General features: G+C 44.0%; 1 protein-coding gene across 5 annotated transcripts in view; it reads left to right on the top strand.

Annotated features, from left to right (window-relative positions):
• Positions 1-15,463, top strand: part of LDB2 (LIM domain binding 2) — a 334,225-nt gene that overhangs the window by 263,447 nt on the left and 55,315 nt on the right. For all 5 annotated transcript variants that reach the window (XM_056855338.1, XM_056855339.1, XM_056855340.1 and 2 more), the window contains exons 4-5: positions 12,375-12,497; positions 14,192-14,275. In XM_056855338.1, the coding sequence (XP_056711316.1) occupies positions 12,375-12,497; positions 14,192-14,275 (207 nt within the window). The remainder of the gene's footprint in view (positions 1-12,374; positions 12,498-14,191; positions 14,276-15,463) is intronic.

Raw genomic sequence — 15,463 nt, forward strand, 5'->3', positions numbered from 1 at the left:
GATGTTCACCGAGGGAAAATAAAGTGAAATGCTAAGTTTATGGGGGTGGGGAGAGCACAAGCCCTTGCTCCTTCTGTGGTTTTGCTGCGACAGTTTTCTTGCCAGTGAACAATGCGGAGGAACAGGAAACTCTGGCTCTGTCGTCTCTGCCATTGCACCATTCAAATGAATATGTTCATGCTCTTTCAAGGCCCCCTTGAAAAATTACGAAAGTGGGGGCCCTTTACAGACATGCTAGATGTTTGCAAAATCCACTCACCCACCTGGTGTTTGTTTGTTTGTTTACTATTATCGCTTCTCCCAGTGGAACCAATGATTTTGTTATCTTGCTGTTGTCTCCAGACAAGCAGGGCTTTTAGGCTTCTCAAAAACCTGTGAAACCTATTTACCAGAGGAAAAAGTGAGATGAGTCTACACATCATAACCAGCACTCCATTTTTTCAAAATGTCTTTAGCTCTCTGGAAAAAAACAAAGCAAAACCCACAAGTATTTCTCAAGTCGTACCTAACTCACAAACCTGATGAGGGCTGGAGGTGGTTTCATTTACCGTTACTAATTCTTGCATTTCCGTTCCCATAAATAAATGTTATAGTGATCAGCCCTGCTAAAATTATAATCATAGCCTGTATGCATGGCTAAAATATATTTCTTCCCTGTGTGTCCAACTATATGCATCTTGATATTGGACTCAGCACCAAGGATCAATTTATGTTCTCTTTACTTTCTCAAAAGGAAAGACACACATCCCTTTTATGCATTTATACAAACCATAGATTTAAGTCAGGATTTTTTTGGCAGATATGGGAAGCTCTCCACAATAAAAACTGAAGGTCAGAGAAGAATGTATTACTTGATAAGACTTAGCGTTTTGTGCAATAAAAAATAAGCTAAAGTGAAGTTATTTTTCCCCCCTCACTGACATGACTAACAGAAAGTTTTCCAGTTAACCAAGGCGAGGAAGGAGTTAAAAAGCTACTGGTTAGTTTGAGAAATGTTCTTTTTTAGTTTTCTCTCTTTTTCTTTCTCCCCCCCCCCCCAAAGTCAGGGCTGCCACGTGATCTTCTGAATGCCTGACAGACTCTTTCTTGTTGATCCTCCAGAGACCATCTGTGCTGGGGGCATTGATTAGAGTGTGTCTGCCGGGATTACATCTTTTCTGTTGCCATGCCAACTAATCAGCTGATTTTGGTTACCACAGAAACAAAATGTCAGAGCTCACAGTACGGTAATGTGAATTCAGCACAACAGAAAATGTTTTCTTAATTGGCGACCTTTTCATTTTGGATTCCACGGGAAAGGCGGCTGGGGGGGAGGGGAGGCCGGCCTCAGATAAAAGTTTCATGTTAATTGTATTGATTAGAGAGAAATAATTCAGTTTGTTCCATAAATGTTTTTATGTAGTGTCTTTGTTACCTGCTGTGATCCGGGGAGCCTGCTACTTTAGTTCTGGGATCTTTCTTTTTTGGGGGGGGGCGTCAAAATTGCCTGACATGGGCATCCTAAATGTGGGCAGGATCCAGCCCTTTTAAAGTCTTGTGGGTTTTAATGTAAGGTTGCCTTGTTTGTGAGCCAGATCCATTTGTTCCCGTTGAACACATGAAGCTGCCTTATACTGAATCAGACCCCTGGTCCATCCAAGTCAGTATTGTCTACTCAGACCGGCAGCGGCTCTCCAGGGTCTCAATGCAGAGGTCTTTCGCATCACGTACCTGCCTAGACCTTTTAAGTGGAGATGCTGGGGATTGAACCTGGAGCCTTCTGCATGCCAAGCAGATGCTCTACCACTGAGCCACAGCCCCGTTAAGTCCGTGGTAGGAGCTTCTGGCATAAGACAGAACAGCCAAAGCGAAGGTTATGCTTTCTTCCTGGTAAGGTCTCCAGGTCTCCTGCTATATGATTTTACCATCAAGTTTTTGTTATTCCTAGAGCATCCGATGCCATTCCTTCCAGTTTTTACCAGAAGTGAAATCAGCTTGCCAGGGTGACACTGGCACGCCATTCTCCGCCCCCTAATTGCTCTCAGGGGTGGCCTACTGTGGCAGGAGATGGCCCTGTGCGGGTGGACAGTCAGATAATTTCCTCACAAACCGACCATAAAACCAGTAGCACTCTTTCTCTCTCACATGCCATACTAAGCGTACCATACCTTATAGTGGCTATCCAATCCTCTGTAACTTCTGATCCTTTTAAAAAGCTGTCTACACAGTCATGGTCCTCACCACATGTTACGGTAATGAATTCCATAAGTTAATTGCCTGTGAATGTATAAGTCAGTCAAATGTCTTGCCTGACTGCAAATGACCAGTTAAGGTCAAATGAGGGTGTGTGTGTGTTTTTAAGGGAGCTGACAGGTTTTTTAAAACAAACCTGTTGCCTTTTCCACATTCCGAGACTTAACCACATCTTCTTTAACCCAAATGTCTGATCACACGCCCTGTAGGGTTTCAAATAGAATGTTAATGGGATTCAGACTGTGAGTAGATCAGCTGCTTCACTTAGGGAAGCTGCGCATGGCAACATCAGGCAAAAAATAAATAAAATAAAATAAAAAATGCAGGATTGCTTATCATCACCAGAAGGCAAAAAGCAAGTGAGATGGAAACATTATGCATGATAGCTCACCTAGCATCCTGTGACTGGCAAATGTAAACTTCTTTCTAAATTAGGTATACCAGTTTTTACTACCCAAGTTTAGCCCTGATTTATTTCAGTCTAATTCCAAATGGGTTCGTCTGTTAGTGTTAGTCTGTAGTGGAAAGAAAGAAAACAGAAATCCAGTGGCATCTTTCCAGATCTCCACAAGTCAAATCCTATTGCATTGCTTTCTGGATGTCCTACTCTGTTGATTGTCCTGATTTATTCTATGTAATCCATCTTGAGCCCCCCAGAGAAATGCAGACAATAAATAATGCAAATTAATTAAATAGAGGTTCTGTTTAGCTGTCATTGCTCCTAGCTCTTGATAAGCCTCTCCTTCATCTAGATCGCTGTAGTGGAAGTAGGGGTCCCCAGGTAGTGTCCATCCAGAGAGCAGAGCCAGATCTGATCAACTTTAGGAAGGATGCTATGTTGGGTCCCTCTATGTCATATCTTGGGATTTTCCTAACATTCTGAATTATTCTAATATCCCTTTAAAGCCCAACCTTTCTTTCGTGATTCATGCATGATGTACTTTATTTAGTCTCTCCTGAATTGATTGTCAACCGGTTTGGGGGTTCTTTGCAGTACACTTGGGTCTTCACCATCCTGAATGATTTCTGGTCATCTGCAGAGTTGAGATCAACCCTGACTCGAAATTATTTATGAACAAGATAGTAAAAATAACAGAGATCCCACCGCTAATTTCCCTGCATTACAAGAACTGCTTGTTTATGGCTTCCCTGTTCTTCCTATTCTTTAATGAGCTGATCCATAAGAAGACCCTTTCCCGCAATTGCTGAGTGTACACAGAAGCATTTGGTGAGGGACTTTCTGAAAGGCTCTGTGGAAGTCCACGGATATGATGCCTATTGTATCAGCCCTGTATTTGTGCTTGTTGATGTTCTCAAGGAACTTCAGAAGAGTGGTAAGACCACACTTCCCATTGCAAAAGCCACAGTGATTGTTTGGAGGCTCAGCGGAACCGGGAGTTGCAGTATACAGGCTATTAGCCACATCAACAAATGTTCAACATCCACAGCACTGGGTTTTAAACAGTAGTGATTGTGTTTAGCTGACGTGGGAACCTCCCCCCCCCCCCAACTGTAGCTGTTTATTTTTTTGTTGCTGTTGTGGTTTGCAGAAGCAGTTGTGAGAAGATCCCTGACAGCAACCCATTTCTTGTCCTTGTGAAGTTGTATTCTGTCAGGTAGTCAGGGGAGAATAAAATTTTGGGCTTTAAAGGGATATTAGAACAATTCAGTACTGCACCTGAACTAATGATTATGAGACTATATGCTGTAGAAGCATTACAAGTAGGAAACTCAAGCCATTTATGCATGGCTGTTTCCTCACGGTCACTCAAGAACAAGTCATGTCAGACTAATCTAATCGCCTTTTTTGAGAAAGTTACTACCTTGCTGGATGAGGGGAATGCTGTAGACATAGTTTATCTTGATTTCAGTAAAGCATTTGATAAGGTTCCACATAGTATTCTTGTTGACAAATTGGGAAAATGTGGTTTAGATCCTATTACTGTTAGGTGGATCTGTAACTGGTTGTCAGATTGCACCCAAATAGTGCTTGTTAATGGTTCCTCATCCACTTAGAGAGAAGGGACTAGTGGAGTGCCTCAGGGAACTGCCCTGGGCCCTGTGTTGTTTAACAGCTTTATAAATTATTTGGATGCAGGAATAGAGGGGATACTTATTAAATTTGCAGATAATACTAAATTGGGAGGGGTAGCAAATACAGTAGAAGACAGAGCCAGGATACAGGATGATCTTGACAGGCTGGAGAATTGGGCTAAAACTAATAAAATGCGCTTCAACAAAGGTAAATGTGAAGTTCTGCATTTAGGTAGGAAAGATCAAATGCATAATTATAGGATGGGGGAGACTTGTCTGAGTGTGTGCAAAAAGGGTCTTGGGGTCTTAGTAGACCAAACACTGAACATGAGTCAGCAGTTTGATGCGGTAACTAAAAAGGCAAATGCGATCTTGGGCTGTATCAACAGAAGGATAGTGTCCAGATCATGCAAAGTGATGGTATCACTTTATTCTGCTCTGGTTAGACCTCACCTAGAGTACTTTGTTCAGTTTTGGGCACCGCAATTTAAGAAGGATGTAGACAAGCTGGGCCCTGACCTGGATGGCCCAGGCTAGCCTGATCTCATCAGATCTCAGAAGCTAAGCAGTGTCAGCCCTGGTTAGTATTTGGATGGGAGACCACCAAGGCATAATAGGGTTGCTGTGCAGAGGAAGGCACTGTCAAACCACCTCTGTTAGTCTCTTGCCATGAAAACCCCAAAAAGGGGTCGCCATAAGTCGGCTGCGATTTGATGGCACTTTACACACATACACACACAGACAAGCTGGAACATGTCCAGAGGAGGGCAACAATGATGGTGAGGGGTCTGGAGACCAAGTCCTATGAGGAAAGGTTGAAGGGTATGTTTAGCCTGAAGAGGAGAAGACTGAGAGGGGATATGATAACGATCTTCAAGTACTTGAAGGGCTCTCATATAGAGGAAGGTGCCGAGTTGTTTTCTGTTGCCCCAGAAGGTTGGACCAGAACCAACGGGTTGAAATTAAATCAAAAGATTTTCCGTCTAGATATTAGGAAGAATTTTCGAACAGTTAAAGCGGTTCCTCAGTGGAACAGGCTTCCTCGGGAAGTGTTAAGCTCTCCTTCCCTGGAGGTTTTAAGCAGAGGTTAGATGGCCATCTGTCAGCAAGGCTGATTGTATGACCTTAAGCAGATGATGAGAGGGAGGGCATCTTGGGCATCTTCTGGGCATGGAATAGGGGTCACTGGTGGTGTGTGGGGAGGTAGTTGTCAATTTCCTGCATTGTGCAGGGGGTTAGACTAGATGACCCTGGTGGTCCCTTCCAACTCTATGATTCTATGACCCTTCCAACTACTTTGGAAATTTGCTTTGATTTTGCTTGCATTTTCTGACCGTCAGAGGTCACCTCACTCTCCCTATGTGTTTCCACACATTTCCTCCAAGTTTTCTGGATGCTGGCTAAACACAAATCCAGAAAACACGTGGAAAACATGCGTGGAGAGCCAGGACATCTCTGATGGTTGGAAAATGCATGCATAATCAAAGCAAAGCCCTGAAGTAGTTGGTGTGGTCGCTGCAAGGAAACAGCCATGCATAAATGGCCTCAGTATGGGCGAACCTTTGGGAACTGGTCATAAACAAGTCTCCTCAGAAGTAGGTCCCATTTTATTCAGTGTGGCTTATTCCCAGGTAAGTGTTCTTAGCAGCCTGTATCAGACAAAGAAAGTAAAAGGCAGGGGAGGAAGCAGTGAAGACCCTGTAAACTGGGTAGCAGCAGCTGACTTAGGTCTGACTGAGTTTATTTCTCCTCTGCAGCCAGGTGCTTAAGGCCAGGGTGTGCCCAGAGGCAGCGGGAACCTCGACCTGAAGGTCCTAGCAGGCAGGTAGAACCTGCTCTTGACTTAGAAGCCCCCCTTCTCCTGTTGCTTCTTTTGTTCCCTGTACAAGTACAAAAGGGTAGGTGTGGGTGGGGGGACTAAACTGAGGCAATGATTTACCAAGATCAGGTACTAGCAAAAAATAATGTCCCTGGTTGGTACTGTCATTTTGCATGTCATTTTGGCACTATCAAGCTTCACCTCTTCCCCACACTTCCCTTCATTTGTTAGCCTGAAGGCTCGGCTTGTTTCTTATTTTCATTAATATATGATGTTTGCCACCAGGAATGTGTTTTGAATTTTAATAGCTGTGAGCCACTTAGAAAGGCAATTTTTGCCTAAAAGGTAGAATTAAAACAGAACATACAAATGGGTCTTGTTGGAGGGCCACTTTAAAAAGGCAGTAGTGATCACAGCCCCCTCCCCAATCACAAAAGGGTGCTTGCCATCAAGTCATTTTCCTAAAGCCTCTGTGGCCTCCCTATTCTTTCTTTTGCCTCTGAGTAGACACCTATTTGCCCTGACCTGGATGGCCCAGGCTAGCCTGATCTCATTAGATCTCAGAAGCTAAGCAGGTTCAGCCCTGGTTAATATTTGGATGCGAGACCACCGAGGAAGTCCAGGGTCACTACACAGAGGCAGGCAATGGCAAACCACTTCTATACGTCTCTTGCCTTGAAAACCATTGTTGCCATTGTGGGGGTTGCTGGGCAATGACAAAAGTACTGCACGCCTTCAAGTCTTGGTTTCTGTCAGTAAAAGTCAGGGGGAAGGGTGCAAGGCTCTTTCCAAGGCTCTTTTGACCTTTGAGGGAAGACTACTCAGAGCCTGGCCTGCCAGCCAGCAACCACTGGGCGACTTGCAACCATGTGACTTGCATGATTCATTGAAGGCTGGCTGCTTGCTACTGTTGAACAACAGCCACCTCATGAAAGGCAATGTGGTGTAGTGGTTGCAATTTCAGACATAGGCATAAACTATAGGGGGGCTGAGGGGCTCGACCCTCCCCCGAACCAGTGCCCACATGAGGGGCTCAGTTACAATGGGAGCAGAAGCATAGTCCTGTCCCACCTTCCTTTTGTAGCATATTACAATTTCCATTATTCTTTGGGGCTTTGTTCCAGTTTGCTAGTATGCATTTGTGTGTATATTGAGAAAGGCACTGCTGACATTTTAGCATCAGTAAGGTACTTTGCCTGTTAGGGCATTGTACTGTACACTACAATGGGGAGGGGCCGTGGCTCAGTGGTAGAGCATCAGCTTGGCATGCAGAAGGTCCCAGGTTCAATCCCCAGCCTCTCCAGTTAAAGGGACAAGGCAAGTAGGTGATGTTAAAGACCTCTGCCCGAGACCCTGGAGAGGCGCTGCCAGTCTGAGTAAACAATACTGACTTCGATGGACCCATGGTCTGATTCAGTATAAGGCTGAATAATATGTTCATGTGCACAGGCTCTTGTAAAGCATGAGGAGCCAAGAGCACTATATGTTCATTGTTTTGCACATGTTGTGAATAGGGTCATGCAAAAGAAAAAATTAAATTTTGGGTTTGGGTTTAATGGGCCAAAAATGTTTAAACATTTTCAGCAGGCAGGGAACTTAACTCTGAGACACTTTTGCCCCACTAGGTGGATATTAGAGAAGCTTCCCTACAATTAGTGGATTCAAATTATAGGGAGCTGATTCAGTTCTTTGAACATGTATCATAAGAACATAAGAAAAGTCCTGCTTGATCAGACCAAGGGCCATCAAGTCCAGCAGTCTGTTCACACTGTGGCCAACCAGGTGCCTCTACAAAGCCCACAAACAAGACGGCTGCAGCAGTATTGTCCTGCCTGTGTTCAGCAGCACTTAATATAGTAGGCATGCTCTTCTGATACTAGAGAGAGTAGGTATGCATCATGACTAGTATTCATTTTGACTAGTAGCCATGGATAGCCCTATCCTCCATGAACATGTCCACTCCCCTCTTAAAACCTTCTTCTTAGTAGAGATTTTGGGGAGGTGAGAATGAGAAACTGGGGCAAATAGTGATAACAAGGCAGGAAGTCCTAGAACGTCTAGACAAACTGCAAACTAACAAGTTACAGGGACCGGATGATATTCACCCTAGAGTTCTTCAAGAACTCAAATGGAAAATTGCTGAACTCCTAACAATGATATGTAATGTGTCCCTTAGATCAGCCTCTGTACCAGAGGACTGGAGAATGGCCAATGTAATACCCATTTATAAAAAAGGTTCCAGTGGGGACCCATTAAATTACAAGCCAGTTAGCTTAATGTCTGTTCCGGGTAAATTAATGGAAAGCATTATTAAAGACAGAATTGTCAAGCAGATGCAAGGGCAAGCCCTGCTGAGCAAAACCCAACATGGCTTCTGTAAAGGTAGGTTCTGTCTCACTAACCTTTTAGAATTTTTTGAAAGTGACAATAAGCATGTGGACAGAAAGGAGCCTGTGGACATTGTGTATTTGGATTTCCAAAAGGCTTTCGAAAAGTCTACTAAGCAAAGACTGCAAAGCAAACTTCATAGTCATGGGATAAGAGGACAAGTCTTCTTATAGATTGAGAGCTGGTTGAAAAATAGGAAGCAGCAAGTAGGAATAAATGGTCAGTTGTCACAATGGAGGGATGTGAGCAGTGGGGTCCCTCAGGGATCTGTGTTGGGACCGGTGCTTTTCAACCTGTTCATCAATGACCTGGAGTTGGGGGTGGACAGTGAGGTGGCCATGTTTGCAGATGACACCAAATTATTTAGGGTGGTTAAAACACCCTAATTATTTAGGGTGGTTAAAATCAGACTGTGAAGGATCTGTACAAACTGAAAGAATGGGCATTAAAATGGCAAATAAAAGTGATGCATATTGGGGCAAAAAATCCCAACTTCACATATGCACTGACGGGATCTGAGCTGGCAGCGAGAGACCAAGCAAGAGATCTTGGGGTTGTAGTGGATTGCACAATGATGATGTCAACCCAGTGTGCAGCTGCTGTGAAAAAGGCCAATTCCATGCTGGCCATAATTAGACAAAGAATAGAAAATAAAACTGCTGCTATTATGCTGCCCTTGTACAAATCTATGGTGAGACCACACTTGGAATACTGTGTACAGTTCTGGTCACCACACCTAAAAAGGATATTGCAGAGCTTGAGAAGGTGCAGAAAAGAGCAACCAAAATGATCAGGGGATTACAGCAAATGCCCTATGAGGAACGGTTAAAACGCTTAGGTCTGTTTAGCTTGGAAAGAAGGCGGTTAAGGGGAGACATGATAGAGGTTTATAAAATTAGCATGGTATGGAGAGAGTGGACAGGGAGAAGCTTTTCTCCCTCTCTCATAATACTAGAAGGTGGGGTCATCTGCTGAAGCTGGAGGATGAGAGATCCAAAACAAATAAAAGGAAGTAGTTCTTCACACAACACATAGCTAAATTGTGAAACTCCCTGCCCCAGAATGTGGTGATGGCTGCCAACTTGGAAGGCTTTAAGAGGGGAGTGGGCATGTTCATGGAGGAGAGGGCTATCCATGGCTACTAGTAAAAATGGATACTAGTCATGATGCATCCCTATTCTCTCCAGGATCAGAGGAGCAGGCCTGTTACATTAGGTCTTTGGAACACAGGCAGGACAATGCTACTGCAGTTGTCTTGTTTGTGGGCATCCTAGAGTCACCTGGTTGGCCTCTGTGTGAACAGACTGCTGGACTTGATGGGCCTCGGTCTGATCCAGCATGGCCATTCTTAGGTGTCATTTAAGTACAGAGTATTTTGAATTGCTACATCTTAACGAGTGGGTTGTTCCTAGATGATGCAATCTTTATAGGTTTACCACTAATTATACCAACACATGCCAACTATTGGGGTGGGGAGGTGAAGGGAAATTGGGAAGGATAAGTGGAATATGGCTGGAGAGGATGCTTGTGGGAGCAGCAGAAGGGGTAACGGGATTAGGATAATATTTGATTGTACTGTAATTTTAAAAATGTAAATAAAGAAACAGTTTGCATTCTTAATTAAAAGTTACAGTTGTATTTCAGCTGTCTGAAGATCATTTGTTGAAGCCTCCCTAAATTTCTGGGAAGCCCTCCTAAATTTCTGGGAAGCCCCGAGCCCCTCCGTAACCCCCCCCCCGTGGCCCTGCCTCCATAGATAGTGGCAAAGGAAGCCCCTCCCTGTGATGTCACTGACCCCTCCCTTTGATGTCATAGCAATGGCTCTGCCTCCCCCCCCAGGAAATTGGGAAGTCTACGCCCCTGATTTCAGACTAGGATCTGGAAGGCCAAGGTTTGAATCCCCACTCTGCCATGGAAGCTCACAGGCTGACTAATCTACAAAAACTCGGTGAGGATAAAATGGAAGATAGGAGAATAATGTAAAGTGCTTTGAGTCCCCATTATAAAGAAAAGTGGGGTAGTAGGTAAATAAAGTAAATAAATAATAAATATACCTAAAGATGGGGAGGAAGATAAAAGGTAGGTTGCTTGCTGGGTGGAATGGAGAAGGAAGCAGGAAAGGGGGAAAGGATATGTGGTTTCCAGGAGAAGGAAAAGACGAAATTGTGTAGGGAGGGGATACAGAGGAAAGTGAGCCCCCCTCCAAAAATCCTTGCAGGTTCTTCACTGTGCAGCTGGACCTTGCCACCACTACACAACTGGACCCGGCCTAGCAACTACACAACTCAGGCAGAGTTTTCCCAGGGACAGGCTGCCAGAGGGAAAAAAGGAGAGAGACCTGAAGATGGGGGTGGTGGTGGATAAAAATAGGTTGGCTGGTGAGAGGGAAGGAGAGAAGGGGGCAGGAAAAAAGGGAGAGGCCATGGAAACTTACAGTGGAGGAACATAGTGGGGTAGGAGAAAATAAGATGCCCCCCAAAGTCCTTACTATAGTTATTCCTCTCGTTGTCTTCAGCTGTGAAGGATCCTTCTAGAATTGTGTCTCCAATGGGTAAGCTACTGGTAGTTCATTGGGGGCTGCACAGAAGCTTCTGTATTCTGTAAAAGACCGAGGAAAACTAAAGACCTGCTCTATTTAAAAGGCATTTATTTCATAGGATTTTTCTCTGTGCTACTGCATGTTCTAGGAGAGCCAGCATGGTATAGTAATTAAGAGCGGTGGACTCTAATGTGGTGAAACGGGTTTGATTCCCCACTCCTCCACATGAAGCCTGCTGGGTGACCTTGGGCCAGTCACACTTCTCTCCGAATTCTCTCAGCCCATGCAGAGGCAGGCAATGGCAAACCACCTCCAAACGTCTCTTGCCTTGAAAACCCTATGGGGTCTCCATAAGTCAGCTGTGACTTGACCAAACACTGTGACTGCATCCCTTCCCCACACACTCTATGTTCTAAGATAGAACAAAACTTGGCAATATGCTAGGAGTGAAGGGGAAGTACCTCAGGATATCTTTCATTATACACAAGTTGCTCTAATATTTTTTAAAGGTTGGTGACCCGTGTTATATAATGTCACCTAGCCCCATGCTCTCAAAATTCCTCTGCATCAAGGATACAGCAAGGTCCTTTCTGTTGGTTCTTCTCCCATTTGCGAGCTGGCTTAAGCTTTCCTTTCAGAAAAGAGAGGCAGGTAATCTCCAAGCAGCCGAGGGAGCTGAAAGAACAGCAAGAAATGGAAGGTAAACCAGAGGAAGCAAAGAACAGGAAAAAGGGGATGGTTAAAATGATCCAACCAGCTCTTCCATTAGAGAGAACAGGAGGAGGAGGTCCCCTTGGACCATCAAAGGTTCTATGCTGGGGATCATGGGATATGCATGAACCAAAGCCATGTGTGATTGGGTCTATAGTAAGTGGGGGAATTAAGTGAGATTGTGTGGGACAGCTGGCTGGGTCCTACCCTATGTGAAATTGGATAGTAGTTATAAGATCACTAGTTACTAGATGAGACTTTATCTTAATAGCCAGATCAGTTCTATGCCCAAGAAGATCTTACATGAAGAATATGGGAGTCTCCAGTTGAGCAGTTGGGGTATTGTGTATACACAACTGCAAAGAGAAAGGCTTATTGTCATTAATTAGCTATTTCAGAGGGAAACAAAAAAGATGTGATAAATAAGATTTATCACATATAAGCCCATAATGCTGTACAATCTACAGCCTGATCAACTATTCTCTACTGAATTGCTTTATTTCTTTTTTCTTCCCGGGTGGGTGGGTGGGGGGAATTGCTTTAGTAAAGCTGAACATAAAATGCTGTCTGCAATTTTTTCAGCTGGGTTCCCCCCCCCCAATTTATCTCAGAGATGTTTATTTTTCTCTCTCCCCCCCCCCTTTATTCTAGGTGTGCACAGAAGGACGTCTTATCTTGGAATTTACTTTTGACGACCTTATGAGAATAAAAACGTGGCACTTTACCATTAGACAATACAGAGAGTTAGTCCCTCGCAGTATTTTAGCCATGCATGTAAGTAATCCTAAGGAGTTTCACTGATGGTTATGGTTTGTTTTGTTTTGTTCGTTTTTTAATTACGGAACATTTTGAACCTAAGAATTGCAAACCCAAGATAAGCTTCTCCAGCAGTAAATCTTTGGGTTATACAGTATCATAAGCCAAAGTGTTATGCTGGTACTGTTTAGGCATTACTCAGGTAACATTCAAGGATGCTTGGGTATAAACTCCTCAGTTCAAATCATGCTTGTGGCAAGAACTCAGTAGGTGGCCTTAGAGTGCAGTCTGGAAGGGGGGGTAGTGAATCGGCATAGGAGCCAGTGTGACCCCACGCTGACATAAGTGCCCATTTATCTCAGGATAAGGGGCACTTACGCAGGCATAGGAAGCCACGCCACTGTGTGGCGCTCTGCTGACAATGCAGACACACCGGGAGCGAAATCCCAGAAGTGGGAACCTGGGGGGGGGGGGTTGTATGGGGCAGAGCTGCCTTTAGGCATTTTTGGTGGCATAGCCTCACTGTTTTTTATGGGGGCATTTTCCCCATTTTACATTTTAAATTATTTTATTTCCTCTGTGGCAGCCAGGAAACCTCTGTGGAGGCTGCACCTTTCCTGGCTGCCGCGCATCTACCCCCCCTTTCAGGAATGGCCTGCCCAACAGGCCAATGTCTCTCTGCTCTAGTCTTCACTCTTTAGTAAGGATGAACAGGTGGCAGCAGTGGCCAGGGATTCCTTTCACCAGCTTCAGTCATTCCTGGGCAGGAAACATCTTGCTACTGTGGTGCATGCCCTGGTAACATCTAGATTATATTGCTGCAATACACTTTATGTGGGGCTGCCCTTGAAGACTGTCCGGAAGCTGTGGCCAGAACTCTAGTACAGAATGCCACTGCCAGGATGTTGACTGGAGTGGGTCATAGAGACTGTATCGCACCAGCCTTTTGCTATCTATACTGGTTCCCAGTTTGCTTGTAGGCCCAATTCAAGATGCTGGGAATGACCTATACAGCTTAGGACCGGCTTACCCAAAGAGCCACCTACCGTATTCCCACATGAATCTGTCCAATCCCTGTGTTCATCTTCAGAGGCCCTGCTTCAGGTGCTCCCACCATCTGAAACTAGACAGTGGTGGCAGTCTGAGAAAGGGCCTTCTAGGTCGTGGCACCAGTCCTTCCCAGGAAGATTTGCCTTTCTCACTCTGGTTTGGTTTGGTTTGGTGTTCTCAGTAACTCTTATTAGCACTCCTCCTTTTTTTGATGTGTTTTTATGTGTTCACATGTTTTATTTAATTGTTTTAAATATTTTATATATCTTTGTATTTTAAATGCTCTTTAATGCTGGAAATGATTTAATGTTTGATGCCTTAAGAACCCTGAATTGGGTGGAAAGGTGGCTTAAAAATGTTTTAAATAAATAAATATGGAGATTGTTGTAAAAACATTCTGGACTGCCATAAAATACTTAATATTATCATTATTGATTCAGTGGTAGGAATGAAGGAGGTGTTCATTTGCCCTTCCCACAAATAATGAGAAGATTAAGGGGAAGAAATAAGGGGAAGATTTTTGATGCTTTTTATAAACAGGCAGTAAGTTTGTAAATGGTGGAATAAAAAAATGCTTAATTTCTAAACCCTTTGAATTACTATGTTATTATTTATTTTTTTCTCTTGCGAGAATGTAAGCATGTATTTGTTTTTGGGTTCAGGCACAAGACCCCCAGGTGCTGGAGCAGCTGTCCAAAAATATAACTCGTATGGGTCTGACTAACTTCACCCTCAACTACCTCAGGGTAAGGTTACTGTGAGTAATTTTTGAAAAGGTTACTGTCACTGCCTTGACACATCTTTCCTTAGCCTAAAGACTGTGAGCTTGGCCACTGCCGGCACTAGAATTTTTGTTTGTTTCACAAAGCTGGTTTTCTGGAATTCAGTTTTACTGGATTGAAACTTGAAAAAGGCTCTTTCTTTCTTCTCAGGTCTTTTGCAGCCAGGTAGAACCACTTAATAGAGCTTGGAGACATGTTGACTAATCAAGGTGGCTGATTTATTTCACGTCAGTCTTGTGCTTCTTCCTGCTTGCCAATCTACTATTTTTTTCCACCTATTGTCACTGGCCATTTATGCAGGGCTGTTTCCCTGTCACTCCACTGACTGCTTCGGGGCTTCCTTTTGATTAAGCATGCCTTTCCTGACTGTCAGACATCACCTCATGCTTCCTGTGCGTTTCCGCACATTTTGCCTGCATTTTCTGGATTCTGGCTAAAACAGCATCTGGAAGACACGGGCAAAACGCCCAGAAACGCGTGGGGAGAGTGAGGCAACCTCTGACAGCTGCAAAATGCATGCATAATCAAAAGGAAGACCCGAAACAGTCAGTGGAGTGACAGGGAAACAGCCCTGCATAAATGGCCTTTATGTACAGGGATACCTCATTTTATTGTGCTGCACTTTATTGCGCTTCGCAGATATTGCGTTTTTTAATAAATGGGAGATTTGTAACAACCCTGTGTCGAGCAAGTATATTGATGATCTTTTTCCAACAGCATGTGCTCAGTTCATGTCTCTGTGTCACATTTTTAGCAATAAAGTATTTTAATTAAGGTATGTATATTGGTTTTTTAGGCATAATGCTATTGCACTAATAGACTACAGTATAGTGTAAGCATAACTTTTATATGCTCTGGAAAACCAAAAAATTTGAGTGACTCACTTTATTGGGATATTTGCTTTATTGCGGTGGTCTGGAACCAAACCCGCAATAACTCCGAGGTCTGCCTGTATTTACACAGTGCCTTCAGTATTCCTGGTGCTTATACAATGACAAATAAGAAAACAGGTCCCTGCCCTGAGAGGCTCAGCATCTACAATTTGACATGGGAGACAATAGAGAGAGGGGCAATAGATGAGGTGAGGGGTCACAGGGGGACCACCCCAGCTCCCTTTCCTCTTTCCCTTTCCCCTGTCAAATACTCATAGGA

Source organism: Euleptes europaea, chromosome 9 (assembly GCF_029931775.1).
Source record: "Euleptes europaea isolate rEulEur1 chromosome 9, rEulEur1.hap1, whole genome shotgun sequence".
In the NCBI taxonomy this organism is placed as follows: domain Eukaryota; kingdom Metazoa; phylum Chordata; class Lepidosauria; order Squamata; family Sphaerodactylidae; genus Euleptes; species Euleptes europaea.